The 19144-nt window shown below is 40.5% G+C and overlaps 3 protein-coding genes across 3 annotated transcripts; 1 reads left to right on the forward strand and 2 right to left on the reverse strand.

Annotated features, from left to right (window-relative positions):
• Positions 1-403: 403 nt before the first annotated feature.
• e2f5 (E2F transcription factor 5) lies at positions 404-8224 on the forward strand (the record flags this gene model as incomplete). Its single annotated transcript, XM_084056807.1, has 8 exons — positions 404-604; positions 3192-3301; positions 3781-3949; positions 4551-4652; positions 5649-5979; positions 6619-6774; positions 7564-7602; positions 7726-8224. The coding sequence occupies 8 exons, from the start codon at positions 404-406 to the stop codon at positions 7800-7802; spliced, it is 1185 nt and encodes a 394-aa protein (XP_083912933.1). The 3' UTR covers positions 7803-8224.
• A 2751-nt stretch (positions 8225-10975) lies between these two features.
• Positions 10976-14241, reverse strand: ackr4a (atypical chemokine receptor 4a). The gene is made up of 2 exons (XM_084058832.1): positions 14163-14241; positions 10976-12656 (listed from the first exon to the last, which is right to left on the reverse strand). Exons 1-2 carry the CDS (start codon positions 14177-14179, stop codon positions 11528-11530), a joined length of 1146 nt encoding a protein of 381 aa, XP_083914958.1. The 5' UTR covers positions 14180-14241; the 3' UTR covers positions 10976-11527.
• Positions 14242-15621: 1380 nt separating this feature from the next.
• LOC311045387 (uncharacterized protein) lies at positions 15622-18357 on the reverse strand. Its single transcript, XM_084057233.1, has 5 exons — positions 18194-18357; positions 17754-17885; positions 16913-17014; positions 16389-16439; positions 15622-16143 (listed from the first exon to the last, which is right to left on the reverse strand). The coding sequence occupies exons 1-4, from the start codon at positions 18320-18322 to the stop codon at positions 16422-16424; spliced, it is 381 nt and encodes a 126-aa protein (XP_083913359.1). The 5' UTR covers positions 18323-18357; the 3' UTR covers positions 15622-16143; positions 16389-16421.
• Positions 18358-19144: the final 787 nt, after the last annotated feature.

The following is a 19144-nucleotide window of genomic DNA, read 5'->3' on the forward strand; positions in this document are numbered from 1 at the left end:
ACTTTGGTACAATAAGTATATTTTCATGCCATAAGTGAAAAGAAAGCAGTACTTTTTCCACCACTGTTCACTAGTAACTAAAATAACATGAAAACTGAGTGGTGACAGTGAGGCCAGGCATGATGCAGCAGGTGGGAGGGGGCGGAGTCAACAAGGGGGTACCTTGGCTTGACAGGAGGGGGGCTGGGGGGGGCAACAGGGTTACCATGGCAATCAACCGTACCCTAACGTAACATCCGTTTAAAAAAAATCCGTACTATGATTTTACCGTCGTCCGAGTGACAACACAGATGAATGGAGGCGTGTGATCTTACACACAACGACACACAAGAAAGAACCGAGAAAAACGAGACGTGTACACAATAAAAAACAAGAAGGAGGGATGATTATGTTTGGGTCGAACATGGATCAGTTTGAGACAACAATGGCCGTGGAGTCCGTCGTCGCGCACGCGGACCACCACCAGCAGCAGCGGGCCGCCGCGCACGGAGGATCCGGATCGGTCGGGACGCCGAGCCGACACGAGAAAAGTTTGGGGCTCCTGACCGTCAAGTTCGTCAGCCTGTTGCAAGGAGCCGAGGACGGCGTCCTGGACCTCAAAGTGGTCAGTGATCACACACATGTCTCTGATTTATACTGTCATGTCATGTTCTGCTGCTTGAAGCAGCAGAACATGACATGACGGTATAAATCAAAGCCTGCTTCGGTTCAGTCTGTTCAGCACACAGAACAAAGGGTGAAGCAGGTGCATTGATTTGAACACAGGTGTCCATTCAAGTCTCAACATGAGACAAGAAATCACAGGGAGGTGGTTGTGGTTTCTTCAGTGGTGGAAAAAGTATTCACATTTCTTAAGTAAAAGTATCAGTAACTGCAATGTAGAAATGTTCTGTTACAAGTAAAAGTCCGGAATTCAAAATGTACTCTTAAGTAAAGGTTACTGGTATCAAAATGTACTTTTAAGTACCAAAAGTAAAAGTTCTAAATTATGCAGACTGCCCCGTTTCACAAGTTTTCAAAATTCAAATGTATAAAATGTAAAAAAAATAAAAATAACTTTTAAAAATATCAGAGCTCACAATTTGTAGATCTGCTATTTTGGTCGTATATAGGGATGACTGTGGTTGATGTATGTTTTGTAATAATAATCAAAATCTACAAAGTAAGTAGCAACTAAAGTTTTCAAATAATTGTAGTGGAGTACAAGTACAATATTTGCCTCTGAGGTGCAGACAGTGGAGTAGAAGTACAGAAAATTGGAAATACTCCAGTAACGTAAAAATACCTCAAAATTGTACTTAAGTACAGCAGTACTTGAGTAATTGTGCTTAGTTACTTAACACCTCTGATTTACTGTCATGTTCTGCTGCTTCGGTTCAAAGCTCCTTTCAGCACACTGAACAAAGGGCTCATGTTAGTGAAGCAGGTGCATTGATTTAACAGGTGTCCATTCCAGTGGTGTGAAGTAACTAAGTACATTTACTCAAGTACAGTACTTGAGTACAATTTTGAGGTATTTTTACTTTTACTTTTACTACACTACAATTATTTTAAAACTTTAGTTACAAGTTACTTTGTAGATTTTGATTATTATTACAAAACATACAGTAACCACTTCAGCCCTACATTTCAGCAATTTGAAAATAGCTGATCTACAGATACTCTGTGGATCTGCTATTGTGGTTCTGTGGATCTGCTATTGTGGTTCAAAAGATTTATCCATTTGAAAACTTCTGTATAACATTCTGTATAATGAGTTCTTTCTACTCTTGGTACTTTTACTCAAGTACATATTGAATTCTGGACTATTACTTGTAACAGAGTATTTCTACACTGCAGTATTGATACTTTTACTGAAGTAAATGTGAGTACCTCTTCCACCACTGTTGCTGCTTTGATTTACCGTCATGTTTTGCTGCTTTAGTTCAGAGTTCTGTTCAGCACAGAGAACAACCTTCCAGTTCCTCATGTAATGAATTGAAAGGATCAAATTGCCTTCCTGAGAGAGAGAGAGAGAGAGAGAGAGAGAGAGAGAGAGAGAGAGAGAGAGAGAGAGAGAGAGAGAGAGAGAGAGAGAGAGAGAGAGAGAGAGAGAGAGAGAGAGAGAGAGAGAGAGAGAGAGAGAGAGAGAGAGAGAGAGAGAGAGAGAGAGAGAGAGAGAGAGAGAGAGAGAGAGAGAGAGTCAAACAATTTGATAATCGATTAGGATAAACAATAGATAATAAAAAAGAATGGAAGTTCTAAAATGTTTCTTTCCAAACAATATAGTAACATTCATAAAAGACACAGTGTCACCCAATGGACTATGTCTGTAATGATAAGTTAAATGTTGTAATGGTTATATTATTGCACACATGCAGCATTAGTGGGGATGCCTCATCACCACCATCCTGGACACTTTAAGATGTCATTAAGATGTGACACTGACAGCAGTGCATTAGTTCCTGCAAGTCTCCTTCCTGTAAAAACATCTCCAAACTTCTCTGACACACACACACACACACACACACACACACACACACACACACACACACACACACCTGCTGCTAGTATCTAGGGAAACCCGCTTCTCTTGTAAATGAATGTAAATAGTATAGTTAATTTCTACCCAAACACAAAGCTTTTGACAGTCATCCAGCCATGACCAGCTATCTGCCTTCACTGTCATGACAACCTGAGTCTGTATCCACACCAGATATGCCAAATGTATTCTCTCTACATTTACCTTTTCTCTGATAAGGAGTTTTCCCTCCCTACTTGCCCGCCAAAGCTGGTTAATGTTTACACAGCAGGCTCCTTAGCCCCCCTCCATTGCCTCCTTGCTCCTTTCTCTTACCATTGTCTGACTCTGCTGGTGAACCAGGCGATTGCTTTGTTGTTTACGCAGCTTAATTTGCCAAAGGCTTCGATTCATTTCAGTGTGCCTTTCTTCTCTAATGTTTTTTTACCCATCCAGAGGAATTTTCAGTTAGATTTTCTGCTGGTGGCTATTTAATATGTCAGCTACAACGTACTTTGTTGTACAAAGCTGCCACTGAGTGGCAGCTTTTGCCTTTCTTCTAAAACAGTGGTTCACAAAGTGGGGTCCAGGGACCCTCAAGGTTCCTTGGGGGGGGCGGTTCCAAATGTCCTGTAACTCTGAGAGTTATGGGGTCCTTGTTCTAAAGAATGTCTTCCGTTTGAATTGACAGGCTGCTGACAGCTTGGCTGTGAGGCAGAAGAGGAGGATTTATGACATCACTAACGTGCTGGAAGGAGTGGGGTTGATTGAGAAGAAAAACAAGAACATGATCCAGTGGAGGTTTGTATGATTGACTCTCCTGCTGTCTTTATGCTCAGAACGTTCAACTTGGGGTTCTTTGGTGGGGATCTGTATGTATGACCTTTAGCAAAAGCCTTGAACCTGCTTCCATCACAAAGGACCCCAATGGAAACAAGCCATAGGCTTTCTTGGGTTTAAAATCCCCAGACCTTGTATTGAACTGTACTTTCCTGTGCTTTTTTTTGCAAACTGCTAATAAAGTATTCAATAAATCAAAAATCATACTGGAGTTGGTGTTAAGCATTTTATTTAGATTAGAGCTGTCTTTATGATTTTTCAAAATTGGGAAAACAAACCTCTTTACAGGTAATGTCGGCTAGCAGCCCGCCAACATTGCTGGGAGACGGGCTGAAATTCACCAGCATTCACCTGGAGGTGACTGATGTTAATATTCACAGTGACTTTAAACTGTACAGATGTTCACACACTGTCTTTTCCTTCTACACCTCCTCCTCCAGGGGGGAGAATACAGGCTGCCAGAGCAAGGAGGTGCAGGGGCAGCTGGAGGCTCTGAAGGCTCAGATCTCTGAGCTGGAGGTCCAGGAGAGAGAGCTGGACAACCAGAAGGCCTGGTTGGAGGAGAACATCTCTCACCTCAACCACGACCCCATCACCAGCGCATATCCTTGTTTATCGCTACAATTAGTGTGTCTGTCTACTTGATAGCTTGATCTACTTTTTTTTAAAATATTTTTTACATTATCTGCACTGCCCCCCCCAAACACACACACACTTTTTATAATTATTTTTCTATATGCACATAAAAACAACATAAACTAAAGACCTCAGCATTAGAATGAGCTAGGATGAAAAGTGGACAATAATGTAAAGGTCAATCTTACATATATTATCACTTAACAATAACAGCCCCAGTGTACGTCACTTCAGTAGAACAGTAAAACTGGACTTAATGAGTTTTCTATTCTTGATCCTGTCTACTTTTTCTGCAAAAGCTGAAAATTATAGTCTTCCTGGGGTCCCACTTTTTGTTCTTTTGAGAGAGAAATTCCTATTTTATCCTTTTCACATTGTTTGTGATTGAATGGAGCAAATTCTGTACAAGGGGGTGGGTATTATAAATATAATTGCCATGTCAGTCCCATTTGAAATCATGGCTCTGCTGATCCAACAGTTCCCATGGTCTTGTATTTCCAGTTCATTGTCTCCCTTTTCCTACGCTGTGTAATCCTATTGCTGGCTGTTTCCTTAATGTCCCCGCACGTATAAGTTTGTGACGCATGAGGACATCTGCAATGCCTTCAGTGGGGAAACTCTGCTGGCTGTGGTGGCGCCCTCGGGGACCCAGCTGGAGGTACCACTACCTGAAACGGTGTGTCATCCCTCTTCTAAATAAGCATATCATTTCATTCTATGCTCCAGCTAATTTCCTTTGGATATTTAAAAAACCTTAATGCGCAGATCGTTTCCAAAGCATATTGGGTATAGAGGTATCGAGAGGCGAATTGGAAGGCAGTTTAATACTTACTCCCACCTCTTCCTACTTTTTGTTAGGCTGTTGGTTGAAAAATGTGACATTAATGAGTGGCGCTGGGGTCATCCCTATCTTCCCCGGTTTCTATGTTTAACGCTTACCAAAGGAGTTAGGGTTGTCAGCGGGGAACATAGACACGCTCCCGTGGCTCTACCCTCCAGAAGTTTAACTATTCTCTGCTTGAGGCACCCAGGGCCATCTGCCAAAAAATGATGGCCTGGCATTTCAGGCCACAGAGAGCTCTGAAATGCGAGGTGCGGCACTAGGAAAAAAGCAATGCAGAAAGGTGCTGGCAGCTCAAAAACACTTTCTCTGGACACAGCCACTAACATGTCTTGAGTTTGAAAGATTTGCCTCTTTTTCCCTCCTTGTAATCTGTAGCATTTCCCAATTGCTTTAAGCATAGACCCATAGCAGCCTGTTGTACAAACAAGGCATGTGATCTCATACGTGATGTTGTCCAGTGTGAAGTTCAAATGTGGGAATGAAAACCAGACTCGAGTGAGATTTCATGTTCTCAGCACCAGCTGCATATACTGAAGGCTGTAGTATGTGGCCTTGCTATGGACCTTTCAAGTATTTTGTGAATATAAATGACCAACATCTAAAGCCAATCATAGAAAACTGGTGATGAAGCAGCGGGGTGCATGCACTGTAAAAATCCTCAGTATGTGAATTTCAACCCCTGCGTAAATTGTACCATGTGACAGCAGATGTTTTGTCAACATAGATCCACGTGTCCTAGAGCAAGACACCAACTCTGAATGCACTGAGAGTGCATTGTAAGAGCAGGAGGTAAAACTAAATGAACGCATGTCCTTAATTGCTCCTCAGGGGCTGAGCGGACAGAAGAAGTACCAGGTGAACCTGCGCAGCCATACGGCACCCATCCAGGTCATGCTCATCAACAGAGAGTCGTCGTCTTGCAAGCCTTTGGTCTTCTCTGTGCCCCCCATTTTCTCTGCCATGCCCTCCCCACCCAGCACTCCACCCAGCCTCCAGAGGGTCCCCCTACCAGCCACCTGCAACTCCTTCTCATCAGCCACCACCGACTCTTCTTTCACCTACAGCCAGGACAACTCCTTCTGTTCTGACCACCAGATGGCACTACCGGAGCATGATGGCATGCTGACACCATCCTCAAGCCCACCTGATGCACAGATGGGTGAGGTTGATCTCACATTACAAAACACAATGTCCAAACCAGATGTGATATATATACAGTACAGTATATTGCCTTACCATGATGTAACTCCAAATATTGGTCAGAATTCTTCAATAGTTGCTTTGTAGATTGTAGAAAATATATGATCCACTAGATTCTCCCCATTGACTTACATTGCACAGTTTTTGTTTACAATGATCAAATTCACTATAAAGGTACAGTACTATCGCTGTTTCTTACAAACATGGTGATTCGGTCATGGATGCATACCTTCCAGATCTTCTTTCTAGTAGTAACATCAACAAAAAGTCTTACTGTCGTATCAACAATAAGACATTTTTATTGCCCAAAACGCTGAGTCATGTTTTGTAATAAACATTGCTCTGTTTAATCTGCAGAGCACTACTAGTAATCTGGCCAATATTTAGAGTTATATCATGGCAATGTAACTAGTACTACACAACAGAAAGCCTCTACCAACGTTTAATTGTGATAGCAGTAGTGGGAAAGTGAGTTGAAGTTGCAATGGAAGGTAAAAGACTTATCTAATTGTATTTGTTTTATAGCGTTGAATCTAATCTAGTAATTTATCAGGAAACGCATACACTCCATCTTCATATGTGCTGTCGCTCTCTGCAGAGTTCCTCTACCAGTCGCCTCCAGCACTGATGCAGCAGATGCTATCTGGCCCCCAGCAGACCGTGCTGGCCGGCCACGACCTCCAGTCCATGCTGGACATAGGCAGCTTGCTGAAACTCAACACAGCTGGAGACCACATGAAGGTGGAGAGAGAGGGTAAGAGAGAGGGGGAGAGAGAAAGAGGGGCGTTGAGTTATAGGGATTGACATTTGTCCTGAGAAATACTAGGAACAGTCAGGCCAGTGTTATCCAGTCCCAAACTATAGAAATAGATGTATACATGCATATTATATGAGGGTTATGTATTACTTTTCTTGATTACATAAGTGATACTTTGGCTTGTGCAAAACAAGGAGTTAGATTGTTTGTGTAATGTGTTAAAGGTGCAGTGCCACAGGCCTGTTAATATAGATAATGAGGCTAGATAGTGATCATTGGGTATTAATGTTATATACTGTATATATGTTTTCCTTCCACAAACTGTACATTTACGTGTAAAGAATTATGTGGATATACCCAACAACTCATTAAGAATTCCTTGCTTCCTCTTGCTACCCATCTTTCACCTTTGCGAAATGGAAATAGTGATATTTTTTAACACTTCTCCTGACAACAAACAAAAACAAAAGACATTAGATACAAAAAACTTTTTTTATACACGTGTGCATTACACAGATTACCAAAAAGTTCCACAGTCTTGTTTCGTGGTTATTGAGTTGTATTCACATTGATCACGACACATGTACTACTTTGAATGACGCGATAGGATATTAATGTGAGGGGAGGTACATGGACATGGATCAGCAGTCCAGTCTGTTTCTACTTGCCAGAGAAGCTTGCAGTTTACAGGATCATTTTGAGGCTAGGAATTCCTGAGTAAAGTAAACATACAATCCTTCATTGAGAAATAGTCGGACTGTTAACTTTTTATGAATTGTCTTGCAGAAGTTGTTGACCTAATTGATGAGCTGATGTCCACTGATGGTAAGCACTTGAGACTCAGTTGAGGAGTTTTGTTGTCTGTCATGTTTTACTTTATTATGTTCAACCTCATGCACCTCATACATTTCATCTTGTTCCCATTGGTCTGCTTTGGTCCAACTAAAGGGGTGGACTACAACTTCAACCTGGATGACAACGAAGGAGTGTGTGACCTCTTTGATGTGCAGATCCTAAATTACTGAACTTGAAGGTGACAATGACACTACTGTATGTTTATACAGTCTTCTCTCTGTTTCAGTGATGTTAGTGAAGTTATTTCTCTCATCATCCTAAGTGCACTGCCTAGAAGTAATGGTTTCCAACCTAAGAGCCCTTTCCATCTGTGATTTCTTTTTCCCCCCCTTTTTTTCATACTATCGTACATTGCTGCCTGCCAACAATAAGTCTGAGCTCTCAAACAATGATGAAACATAGTGTCTAAATAAATGAGCCTGTAGCTTATTTATTGCAGTAACCACATGTCACGATGCCTCCAATGTGCAGGGGAGTTTAGTTGGGGTGCTTTGAGAATAATGGAGCCATATAGTTTACACAGAGAAAATCTAAAACATGCCAGAGAAATGAGGTGCCTTGCTGGAAAAGATCCAGGCTAAATCTTTACAGTATGTCTTCCAGTGCACGTTTGTGTGTTTGTTGCATTCTTCCATGCCATGCTTGAAGCCTTGTTAAAGGCCCAATTTCGATTTCAAGATTGTGGAGGCATTTTCCACATAGTTAGACCTTAGGCCTACATCAGTGTTTTTTTGTTTAGTTTTTTCTATAACTTAACTTGAGACTGTTGTTCAGTATTTAAGTGAAATGAATGATATTTATTTAACAATGCAGATGAAACAGGGTTGTTCTATTTAAGAGCATGTTAGCACATTGGTATTTTCTTTGGCGTGTGTTACACACAATCTGTTATAAACCCGGTAGAATCTCTCAATAATATATATTTCACAACCTTGTGTTATTGTGTTTAACAAGTAAATATCGTGGTTGCATTTCTAACTTTAACCTCATGGACCGTAACACTGCCAATGTTTGGCTTCAGAGTTTTGTTTAAATATGTTTCAAGGTTTTGTTATTATTAATAACTATTTATAGTTATGTATTTGATCGACAATTATAATTTAAAGGAACATTTTGTTTAGTTTGTTGAAATTGTTTGACTGCCTTAATCATAATCTAATCAACCAGATTATTTGGTCTGTGTTTTCATGGGCCAAATGTAAGTGCCTTGGTTTAGCACTTTGTATATTTATAGTTTTCTTTTATTGTAAGAGTTTGTTCTATGACATTTTGTTTATTTGCACACTTGGGACCAAAGCCTTTTTTCCCTTAAATAAATATCTGGGTTTTGATTTTTTTTGTATGAGAACGTTGGGAATATAAATGATAAATCACATCAAGCTAAAATTTGAACTGATAAAGTATGCTGTGGATATGAGGAAATACTTGGCTTGTCATAAAAAGAATACCTCCCACTATTAGGTATTCATTCTTATATGATTTTCATAACTTGTGTATCTGACTTAATTCATCTTTCTATAGTTAAAGAAAATTGTTCATGCCACTTACTAACTGGCAGTCTAATCTACAAGATTTTTAATGCACTTTGTAGGTGTGCTCTGACAATGACTCTGTGGCCCTGGTTGACACAAAACAGCCTTTACATTTGATTCTGAGCTGTATTTTCCTCAGTTGTTAAAGATTAACAATGAACCAATGTTAAATGGATTCCACATGTTAAGGCGTACATGCCAGAGCATGAATGACCTCTTCTGAGAATTGGACAAAGCACATTAATGGAGACATCTAAAAGAAGAAAAACAGTGAATAGACAATGTGTTGACATTATGCGTTGAGAGAGCTTGTGTCTTTTAATTTCAACTCTCATTTGAGATTAATTTCCAAAATGCGTTAAGAAATTCTGTGTATTGATATTAAAGGAGTAGTTCACCCCAAAAATTACTTATTTCTATCATTTGCGCACCCCATGAAGCCTTGAATTCATGGATTTTTTAATTTATTTTTTCGCATTCCTAAGCCAATAATTTGGCTTATGTATTTCCGGTAAGAGACGGCAATCAAATTATTGGCTTAGGAATGCGACAAAAAAAATAATCCATGAATTCAAGGCTTTATGGGGTGTGTAATTGATAGAAAATAAGTATTTCTTTTGGTGAACTACTCCTTTAAACAAAGAATTTCATTTTTTTTTTTGTAAGGACAAATGGCGGTAAAAATGGAACATTTGTTGGTCTGATGACTGTTAAGGATGATTGTGATTTGGCTGAGAAATTTACAACCTCAACCCTAATTTGACACAAACACTGTAAATGTCTGCCATCACTGAGGAATTACTGGGTTGATGCACCAGAGACATAAATGTGGTTCAAACTATTTGAGACAATGACCATGTGTTTGGAGTTATATTGATGTTCTCCAAGCTAGTAATGTTCAGCAATATAAAATTGTTAAAGAGGGTTGATGTTCTGGAGTTCTGGAGTCTCTTAATGTAGTAATGGCCATGTTGTGGCAGCAAATGCTTTGTCAAAGGCAGTGGTGGTGGGCACTGGGCAATGTACTCTACCCCAGAACTTAGTCAAAGAATAGATCTGGTATAGATCCTGGTCATATATTACCTAATTAACAATAAAATAGCTACAAGCTCACAAAGCATCACAGTTTTGCGACCTTGTAGATCGCTATATTTGACAAAGAGATGTGGTGTAGAGGAAAGGAAAAGCAAAGGAAAAATAGGGGACCAAATTATTGAATAGTTAAATAAGAAAGCCTCCCTTTTTAGAAACATCAAGTGTGACTCATCTCAAGAAAGTGCATACATAAATCACCCTTCCAACAGCACTTAGCCCTCACCCCGTAAAAAGCTTATACGTTGTTGTACAGTGTGTGCGAGAAGAGTTTCCAGTTGTTTCCTGCTTATTAGTCTCCATAGGGAATCTGAGATAGCCCAAAGACATTTGTAAATGTGCGTTTCAGATGTCCTGAGGAATTTAGGTCACATAAACACATGGCTTCTCATATCAGAAGGGAATGATTGCTTAAAAGACATTCAGTTGTACTTAGCCCAAGACTTTAACAGCAGTCCAGAACTGTAAGCAGGCCTCATCTTTTAATCAAGCAGGAAAATGTGAGCAAGGGGAGGAGGATAGATCCGAGTTAGATCGGTGTTGTTGTGACTGGTCTGTTATAACAAAAGCTTCCCTGGCTTTTGATCAGGGTCTGCACGACAGCAAATGAGGTATGGTGTTCAGAGATGCAATATCAGTTGTCCCCATACAATTTAATGACTACATACCCGTGTGTATTTCTTAATGTGAAAAGTTATATTTATTTATCTGGAATAAAATACATTAACAAGATATTTTCACACAAGATGAGCAGATAGGTTGTAGATGCTTTTACAAAGATTAAAAAAATAATCTTAAAATTAAAAAAATAATGTACTGCTCAAAATAATTAAGGGAACACTTTGATCCCTTAATTATTTTGAGCAGTTTTTGTTAGCAGTATGTACACAGTTCATGAAAACTCAAAATAATGAAGGGATCAAAGTGTTCCCTACATTTCTTTGAGCAGTATATTTCAACATTGATTGTGTGCAATCCAAAAAAAGGCATGTGCCATTTTTCTTGTTAATCTTTCCTCTATTGTCTTGCTCTCTGTGAAACATTGTCTTCTAGGTATTGTTTAAAGTAAACAGCTGTACTACTTGTATTTGTTGTTTGTCATTGAATACATAGCGTGTTTATGCCAAACTGGAATATCAAGTAGCTTGACAGATTGTATGGGGGTTGAGATGTTAGAGATAAATTAGAGATTACTCAGATTACACAGATAATAGCACAGATAATCTATCGCCTCGAGACTACTGGTGTAGCTACTGCTCATTGTATCTATTTTATATGGAAAAAGTGTTGGTCTCTTGAGATGCACCATGAGAATTAAATGACATCTCTATTCCTTGGTCATCATTCTGTGCTGTCCTTCCTCTTCTGTCAGCCCTTCTCCTCTCACCAAATCGCTTGGCTGCTTTCACCATGTGCTGCCGGAAGGATGAGCCCACAAAAGCGTAGAGGACTGGGTTGAGACAGCTATGGGTAAGGGCAAGGCTCTCTGTGATCTGAGCAGCCTGGTCCAGTGCCTTACTGTCCTCGCAGTGAGTCACTAAGTTGTAGACAGAATCCATTGCTCGATAGATCTTCACTGTGTTATAAGGCAGCTGAGTGACAACAAACACCCCCACCACTATGAGCAGAACCCGCAGAGCTTTCCACTTCTTGCCCCTGCTCTCGGCAGGGAGACCCTTTAACGCCTGACCCACCTTTGAGTAACAGAACACCATAACCAGCAGAGGCAATAGGAAGCCCAGTAGCACCTCTGCTATCTCCAGGCAGGCTTTGACCTCCCGTGCAATGTGGCGTGGGTAGATGGCCAGACAGGCGCTCCTATCAACCGTCATCACTCTCACTTCAGAGAGCACCAGATCGGGAAGGCCCAGGACGCAAGCGATAACCCAGACAAACAGACACACCTTCCAGCAGTGCTTCTTGGTGAAGACCCTCTGTAAGGGGCCCACCTTGTCTCCGGCCCCCCGCGCTCTGGCCGATGCGAGGTGGCGATCCATGCTGATGCAGGCCAGCAGCAGCATGCAGCAGGTGAAGTTGACCGTGTAGCAGGCGGAGACCACCTTACAAAGGGCCTCACCCAGTTCCCAGCCCCTCGCGGCGTCAGCGGCCCAAAAGGGGAGAGTGAGAAGCAGGAGAAGGTCGGCCACGGCAAGGTGAGTCAGGAAGACGTCCGTCATTGTCTTGAAGTGCTTGTGGTATGTGTACACCGCCACCACCAAGGCGTTTCCAGCCAGCCCCACCACTAGACACACCGTATACACTATGGGTAGGAAGAGGCCGCTGAATGATCGGAGGTCGCCCTTCTCACAAAGGGTGGCGTAGTCCTCGTAATTCAGACTCACGTTGTCATGGTAATAGTAGTAGTCTTCCTCCTCTGACACGTCCATTGTCATTATGAAACTGGCAAAGGAGGAAACAGATGGATTAACGGATTCTAATAAAGTGTTGTGCGTTGCTTGTGCACAATGGTTGTGTTTTAGTTTGTGAGCAGGTTAGGATTTCATATTGAGAGTGAAGAACCACTCAAGGCAGTGTTTCCTTTATTCAGCATTGGTGGGCACATCTAAAAGTGCCACCTCTGCTGGACAGACTGTGTAAAAACATAATAATTAAGCATAATCAGCCTTGAAACAAGCAGTCCACTGTTTAGACGTATAGCCCACCACCACTCTCTCAGCAGTGATTATTTTAATAACAGCAGTACACTATTTTCAAACATCTGGCAGTAATGAAACATGCACTATGAGCTGTAAGAACATCCTGACCTGACTTCAACATAGGTAACATTTTTTTGGTTCCTGTTTATTTTACAGACAACGTGAGGTAACATAACGGATCTGAAGAACTTTCAGCACATAAAACTGTGGGAAACAAAACAAAATGTGGAAGGTTTGTTGTCGCATTTAATGGAAATGTAAAATATAAAAGTTTTGTCTCAAGTCCATGGTAGTTTGGACTGGATGACATAGTGGTTATCTTTTAAATTAATCTACATCACAGAATAGATAAATAACCTTTTTGATAATGATGAATGATTGTGAATGAACCAGACATATATGCCATATGCAACATATTTCAGTTTGTTTGAACTGACCTGAGTACCAAGTGAGTGCATCTACTGCATAAAGATTATTTTTCGTGTCACTTAAAGCTGCACTATGTAACTTTCCTCTTCTGCCCAGGATTCAAACCTGGTTTCCTGTGCAAGTGCTGACATTTTTACCATTGAGCTAATAGAGCCTGCCTGCTTGCTCAGGGGATACATTTAATCTTGACCATCAGGTCAAATTTCGTGTCAGATCCTGTGTCTAGGTGAGACATGACCTTTGACATTGATTGAATACTTTATTAACAGTTTGCAAAAAAAAAAAACAGAAAATACAGTTTAATACAAATAGAATGCTAAAAGGATTGAACCCAAGAAAGCACTATGGCTTGTTTCCATTGGGGTCCTGTGTATTAAATTCATAGGAACATTTAGTGACAGAGACAATCTAAATGTCTCAATTGAAGAGCAGGGAGACAAAATACAACCACCCCAATTATATAAGTTATATTGTATTAACATACTTTACCATGCAGATTGGACAAAATGACATTTTATCCATTAAAAGAGTTACATAGTGCTGCTTTAAGTTGTCAAAGTTGTCAAAAGTATACTAAATCGACTTTCAAAATAATGTACTGTAATTTTCGATACTTTCTAGCAACAATTAATTGAATTAATTGATTAATGTAATTATATTGCTCATAGTGTAGTAAAGTAACTGCCGACAGTATATGGCATCTGAGTGACCGACAACAAACAAGGACAAATAATGGCTAATAGTATTTGTCACAGGTATGGACGGCAAAGCACATCAAAATCCAATTAATGTAGCTACTGTATATAGAAATCAGACTTACCTCCTCTGTGTTGTCATTTGTAAGAGAGTAGTATGGAGGGTAGTAGGTACGCTTCCAGCAGCTGCTTGAAATGTATTGGGCTGCATTCAGAAGGGGAGAGAGTTCCTTTATGGGAAGGAAGGCTTAAGACAAGATGAGAGGGAAGAAAGAGAGGATACAAAAGAAAGAGAGAGAGAGAGGGGGGGGGGGAACTAGACAGGGAGAGGCACTCAACATTCCCAATTAGAGGCCCTCATAGTATTCGGCAAGTTGTTTACATCAGATGGTCACTTATGTTGTTTTGGCAAATGTGTTTACTTTAATGATGTGAAGTCCACACAGAGGAAATGCTTATCCTAACAGCTGACAACAGCTTGGGTGGGTGTGACCGTGACACACAACTAAGGACATTTAGCAGCAAGAAGAAAAGGGTGCTTTAAATCAGTGGTTCTCGACCTTTTCAGGCTGTGGCTCCCCAAAAAGAATCATATTTGAACTGGGGACCCCCCATCCTGATAAGCACTTGGAATTGTAGAAGTTGAAGCATTACATTTTGTTTGTATATATACACAAACAAAATGTAATGCTTCAACTCAAAATGTAATGCTTCAACTACAATAAATATATTTATCCACAGATAAATATTGTGAAAAGATCTACAAGCTCACAACGCCTCGCGTTGCGAGGCGTTGTGAGCTTGTAGATTGGCTATTTTCACGATTTGCCTATTTCTTATATTATTTGACAATTTGGCCAATATTTGACCAGTTTTTATTATAGTTTGTTGATTACTTTTCATTCAGTAATGGTATTTTTTCTTTTCTTTCTTTTTTTGGTATTAAAAAGGTCACTCCACTGTCATCTGGGGACCCCCCCCGCCCAAAAAATCATGTGGGGACACCCTGGGGGTCCCGACCCACAGGTTGAGAACCACTGCTTTAAATGGGCAAATGTAATGTGTGCTATATAATTAGACAGTCTGTCATTTGATAGAGCTCATTTAGAGTTGGGGTTATTCAAGCTGGTAACTCGCCCCCATTTCTATAAGCTAATTAACACAGTATGGCGTATAAAAAGGAACTGTAATTTTGCAGCAGTAAATCACACTTAAGCTAAACAAATTAACAAATAAACAGATGTACACAGTATAACAAATATTCTAATCTACCAAAACACGTGGGGGAACATCATTCAATTTGTAATTGCAATTTTGTACATTTACAAACATTTAAATTTGATCAACACTCTTTCAAAGTAAATGTTTCTTCCAGAAAGTCTTCTGCAGCACCCAGTAATAGCACTGAATATAACTCTGCATATTCCCCTTTTTCCCTCGTTCGACCTTTTTAGTTACTCTTGAATCCTCAAAAGTCAGACCAAAATACTTTTGGTCGTTGCTCATGCATAACCAATACAAAACAAAAAAGGTTCGATGTGTCAGCACAGAAAGATATTGAAAAGACTGAACCTTTCTAGGTCATTATTTCAAAACCTTTATTCAGTTAACCAAACACAAGTAAAATACAATTTAATGTACCATAGGATATTAATATTTAACACCTGAAAACGATGCTCTAAGAACATCATCCATATTCAATGCACTATCCATGCTCATATTACACCATTAAAAATATGGCTAACTGCTGCCACCTTGTGGTCATATTGTACAACAAAAGCAATAAATTGTATTAATATTTTTGTTTTACCACATTATAATATATATTATATATGTTAAGTTGTATTTTCTGTTATTTTTTTGCATTACAGTTACATTCGGAAACCATGCCCTATACTAAATAAACAGATACAAGTATAAACAGATAACATAACTGATCTTAATCACCCAATGCTGTACACATTTACTGCTGAAATGAAGTCAGATGACAAGCAAAATGATAACATCTTTAAACAACAGAGCAGCTTGTTTGCAGGAAAGAAGCTGTTATTGGCGGTCTGAGTCATGTTGGCTCATCTGTCTGTCCCCAGTTCACAAATCCTGGACCTTTTGTTAAAAACATACCAGATGTATATCAGTGAAATGCAGTGCAGAAATAAAGTGATTCCCAAATACATTCAGGGAACCTCTTGATATCCAAGAATTAGTTACAAGTATTATTGATATGGTACAGTAGTAGGGTACTAATCAGTCAATCTGTGATATCCATGTATGACAGACAGTCAGTCAGTCAGTCAGTCAGTCAAGATATATCCAATTTGTATATCTTATGTAGCAAAAGGGCCTCTCACCTGGTGTCGACCCAAACAAGTCACCTCTCCGTTCTATACTTCTGGGTCCAGCTGAAAGGGAAAACAAAGAAAAGAAAAATCTGTTTTTATTTCCATCAATTCCATCATTTCTTTTCTACCACTAGACCCACATGCATTATATATGGCAAACTTTAAATTTAACATGTTATCTCATTTTGGTCATAATCTTGCCGGTGGAAAGTCAGAGTTAATACATAGATTAACATGGATATTGGTTTAAAATGACGTAGGCCGGTGGAAGTGAATGAGGAACATTTTTCCATTGGTCTGTAAGTCCTTAACGACTACTGTCAGCATGGTGCTGAGCAAAGCACTTAACCCCAAAAATACTGCGCTGGGATTGGTGGCAAACAGAAAGCTGCGGTTTAGTGGAAGCTCCCCAGACTGAATCTATGACAGCATGCATGTGATGCTGAAAGCGTGCATGCGTGCTCAGCAGAACACTGGCCGACATAAGTAGAGGGTTGAATAATAATAACAATGACCCTAACTATTGATGCTACCTCAGTGGGTGGCACTTTGTCTTTGGAGAAGGACAGCGCTCCCGGGCGCTGTTTTGGACGTCTGCGGGCGGGTGCGTTAAGCTCACGCTTAGCTCTTGAATCCTGATAGGGTGAGAGAGTATAATTCAGTCTACAAACAGGAGAACAGAGTGATCATACAGTAAAATATTAGCACTGCCGTGGGTGAACTTGCATTTGGTTTCACAGACCTACAGTACTTGGCTTTATGCCACATGTTGTACATGCCTTACATTTGACCACATCAAGTCATTACTATGAACTATTAGAACTTTAAACTGATGAATTGTTAAACTGTACACTCAAAACAAATAAACAAACTAAACTAAACACTCAAATCCTATATATTTAATTGGCCTGAGTCCCCCAGGGGTCTATTCTTGGCCCCCTCCTTTTTTCCCTCTACGCAAATTTGTGACGTGCTGCTGTTATCACCAAATGTTTGCCTATTTCTTACCAAATGTTTGCCTATTATAGCCATGCAGATTAGGAAAGCTACAGTGTGGTTCATGTGGTTAAAATGGTTGAAATGTTGACAGTTCTTTTCTTTTTGCGTCATCTTCAGCAGAGGTTCTCAACCTGCGACCCCCCAAAATAATTATATTTGAACTGGGGACCCCCCACCCTGATAAGCAGTTGGAATGTAGGAGTTGAGGCTTTCAATTTTCAGTTCCACAAATAAATATTGTGAAAATAACCGATCTACAAGCTCACAACGCCTCGCTTTGCGAGAAAAATCATGGGACCCCCCTGGGGGTCCCGACCTACAGGTTGAGAACCACTGATCTTCAGAATGGAGAGGTAAAAATGGTTCTCTTCTTACCGAGTTGAAGACTCCACATGCCCCCGGTCTGAAACGACACGAGTTCATCTCCTTCATCCCCGTCTGGACCCCTGTCTTCTGTTCTTCTTTTTCTGTAGTGAGCTCCTTCTGTGTGGGAGCCTCCTCCTCTTCCTAATATCAAAACGAGATTCAATCATGGATCTTTCAGCATAAAACACCAACCTCTAAAATAGTAGCATTGTTCAGGTTGTGTCTATTTTTAATCTAACCTTTATTTAACCAGGATAGTCCAACTGAGGTTAAGAATCTCTTTTTATGAGCCTTCGAGGGAGACCTGGCCAAGAAATTAGCCTATATTGTATGTTATTTAGGATTACAATCTCAAAGATAAATGGCAGAAAGTTTCTTCCTCCTTAAGTTTCTCAAAAGTTGAACTGAAACATTATTTTTCACAACACAAAATCCTGAGTTCTTCTTACCAGGCTGATTTGCAGTGGTTTGTTAACCTTCGTCGGAGGCTCAGCCTCATTCTCTATCTCTGAGGCGGTGAGGGCTGTGATGAGCAGGGCAGCCTGCAGCACAAACAGGTGAAACGTCCTCCTCTCCATGGTTGGTGTGATGCTCTGATGAGCTGGGCTGTTCCAACTCCAGCCTTTATACACCCGCTGCTAGAAGCACTTCCATGTGGAGGAGACTGATGGGGGAACAAATAACAGGAGAAATACAAACTGTGTTTGTGTAAGTGTGTGTGTGTGTGTGGTGTGGGGGACACTGCCCCCCACACCACACACTTACACAAACACACACATACGCACACACAAACACGCACGCACACACGCACGCACGCGCGCGCGCGCGCGCGCGCGCGCGCACACACACACACACACACACACACACACACACACACACACACACACACACACACACACACACACACACACACACACACACACACACACACACACACACACACACACACACACACACACACACACACGAGCAAGCAAACACAAACACTACTACCAACACCACACTTCGATCTCTGCATCAACAACAACTAAATTACAACATAGGTCCCTCTGGGTGACGCACAGCCCTGGTTATTTCCCTGGCTGGGATGGGAGTTCCTCCCTGTCAATTACATGTTCACATTAGACAGGTGCTGTAGGTTCCCGACTTCCTGGCTGAAAAAGACTTGTAAACATTTCAACAGTTTGTATAAAACAACTGGCACCAGCCTACAGTATACTGACTGACCCCCGCCCCCCATGCATTCCCTCGTAATGCATCCTATGATTATGGAATTAATTCTTATATTTTTTAAATCATATATTGTTTTGTTTTACTTATATATATTGTCTGCAGATCATGTCACACTGTAACATTTCACTACATGTATGAGTGAGTGACTCATACATAATAGATATACA

Source organism: Gymnoscopelus microlampas, assembly GCF_963454915.1.
Source record: "Gymnoscopelus microlampas genome assembly, chromosome: 5".
Taxonomy (NCBI): domain Eukaryota; kingdom Metazoa; phylum Chordata; class Actinopteri; order Myctophiformes; family Myctophidae; genus Gymnoscopelus; species Gymnoscopelus microlampas.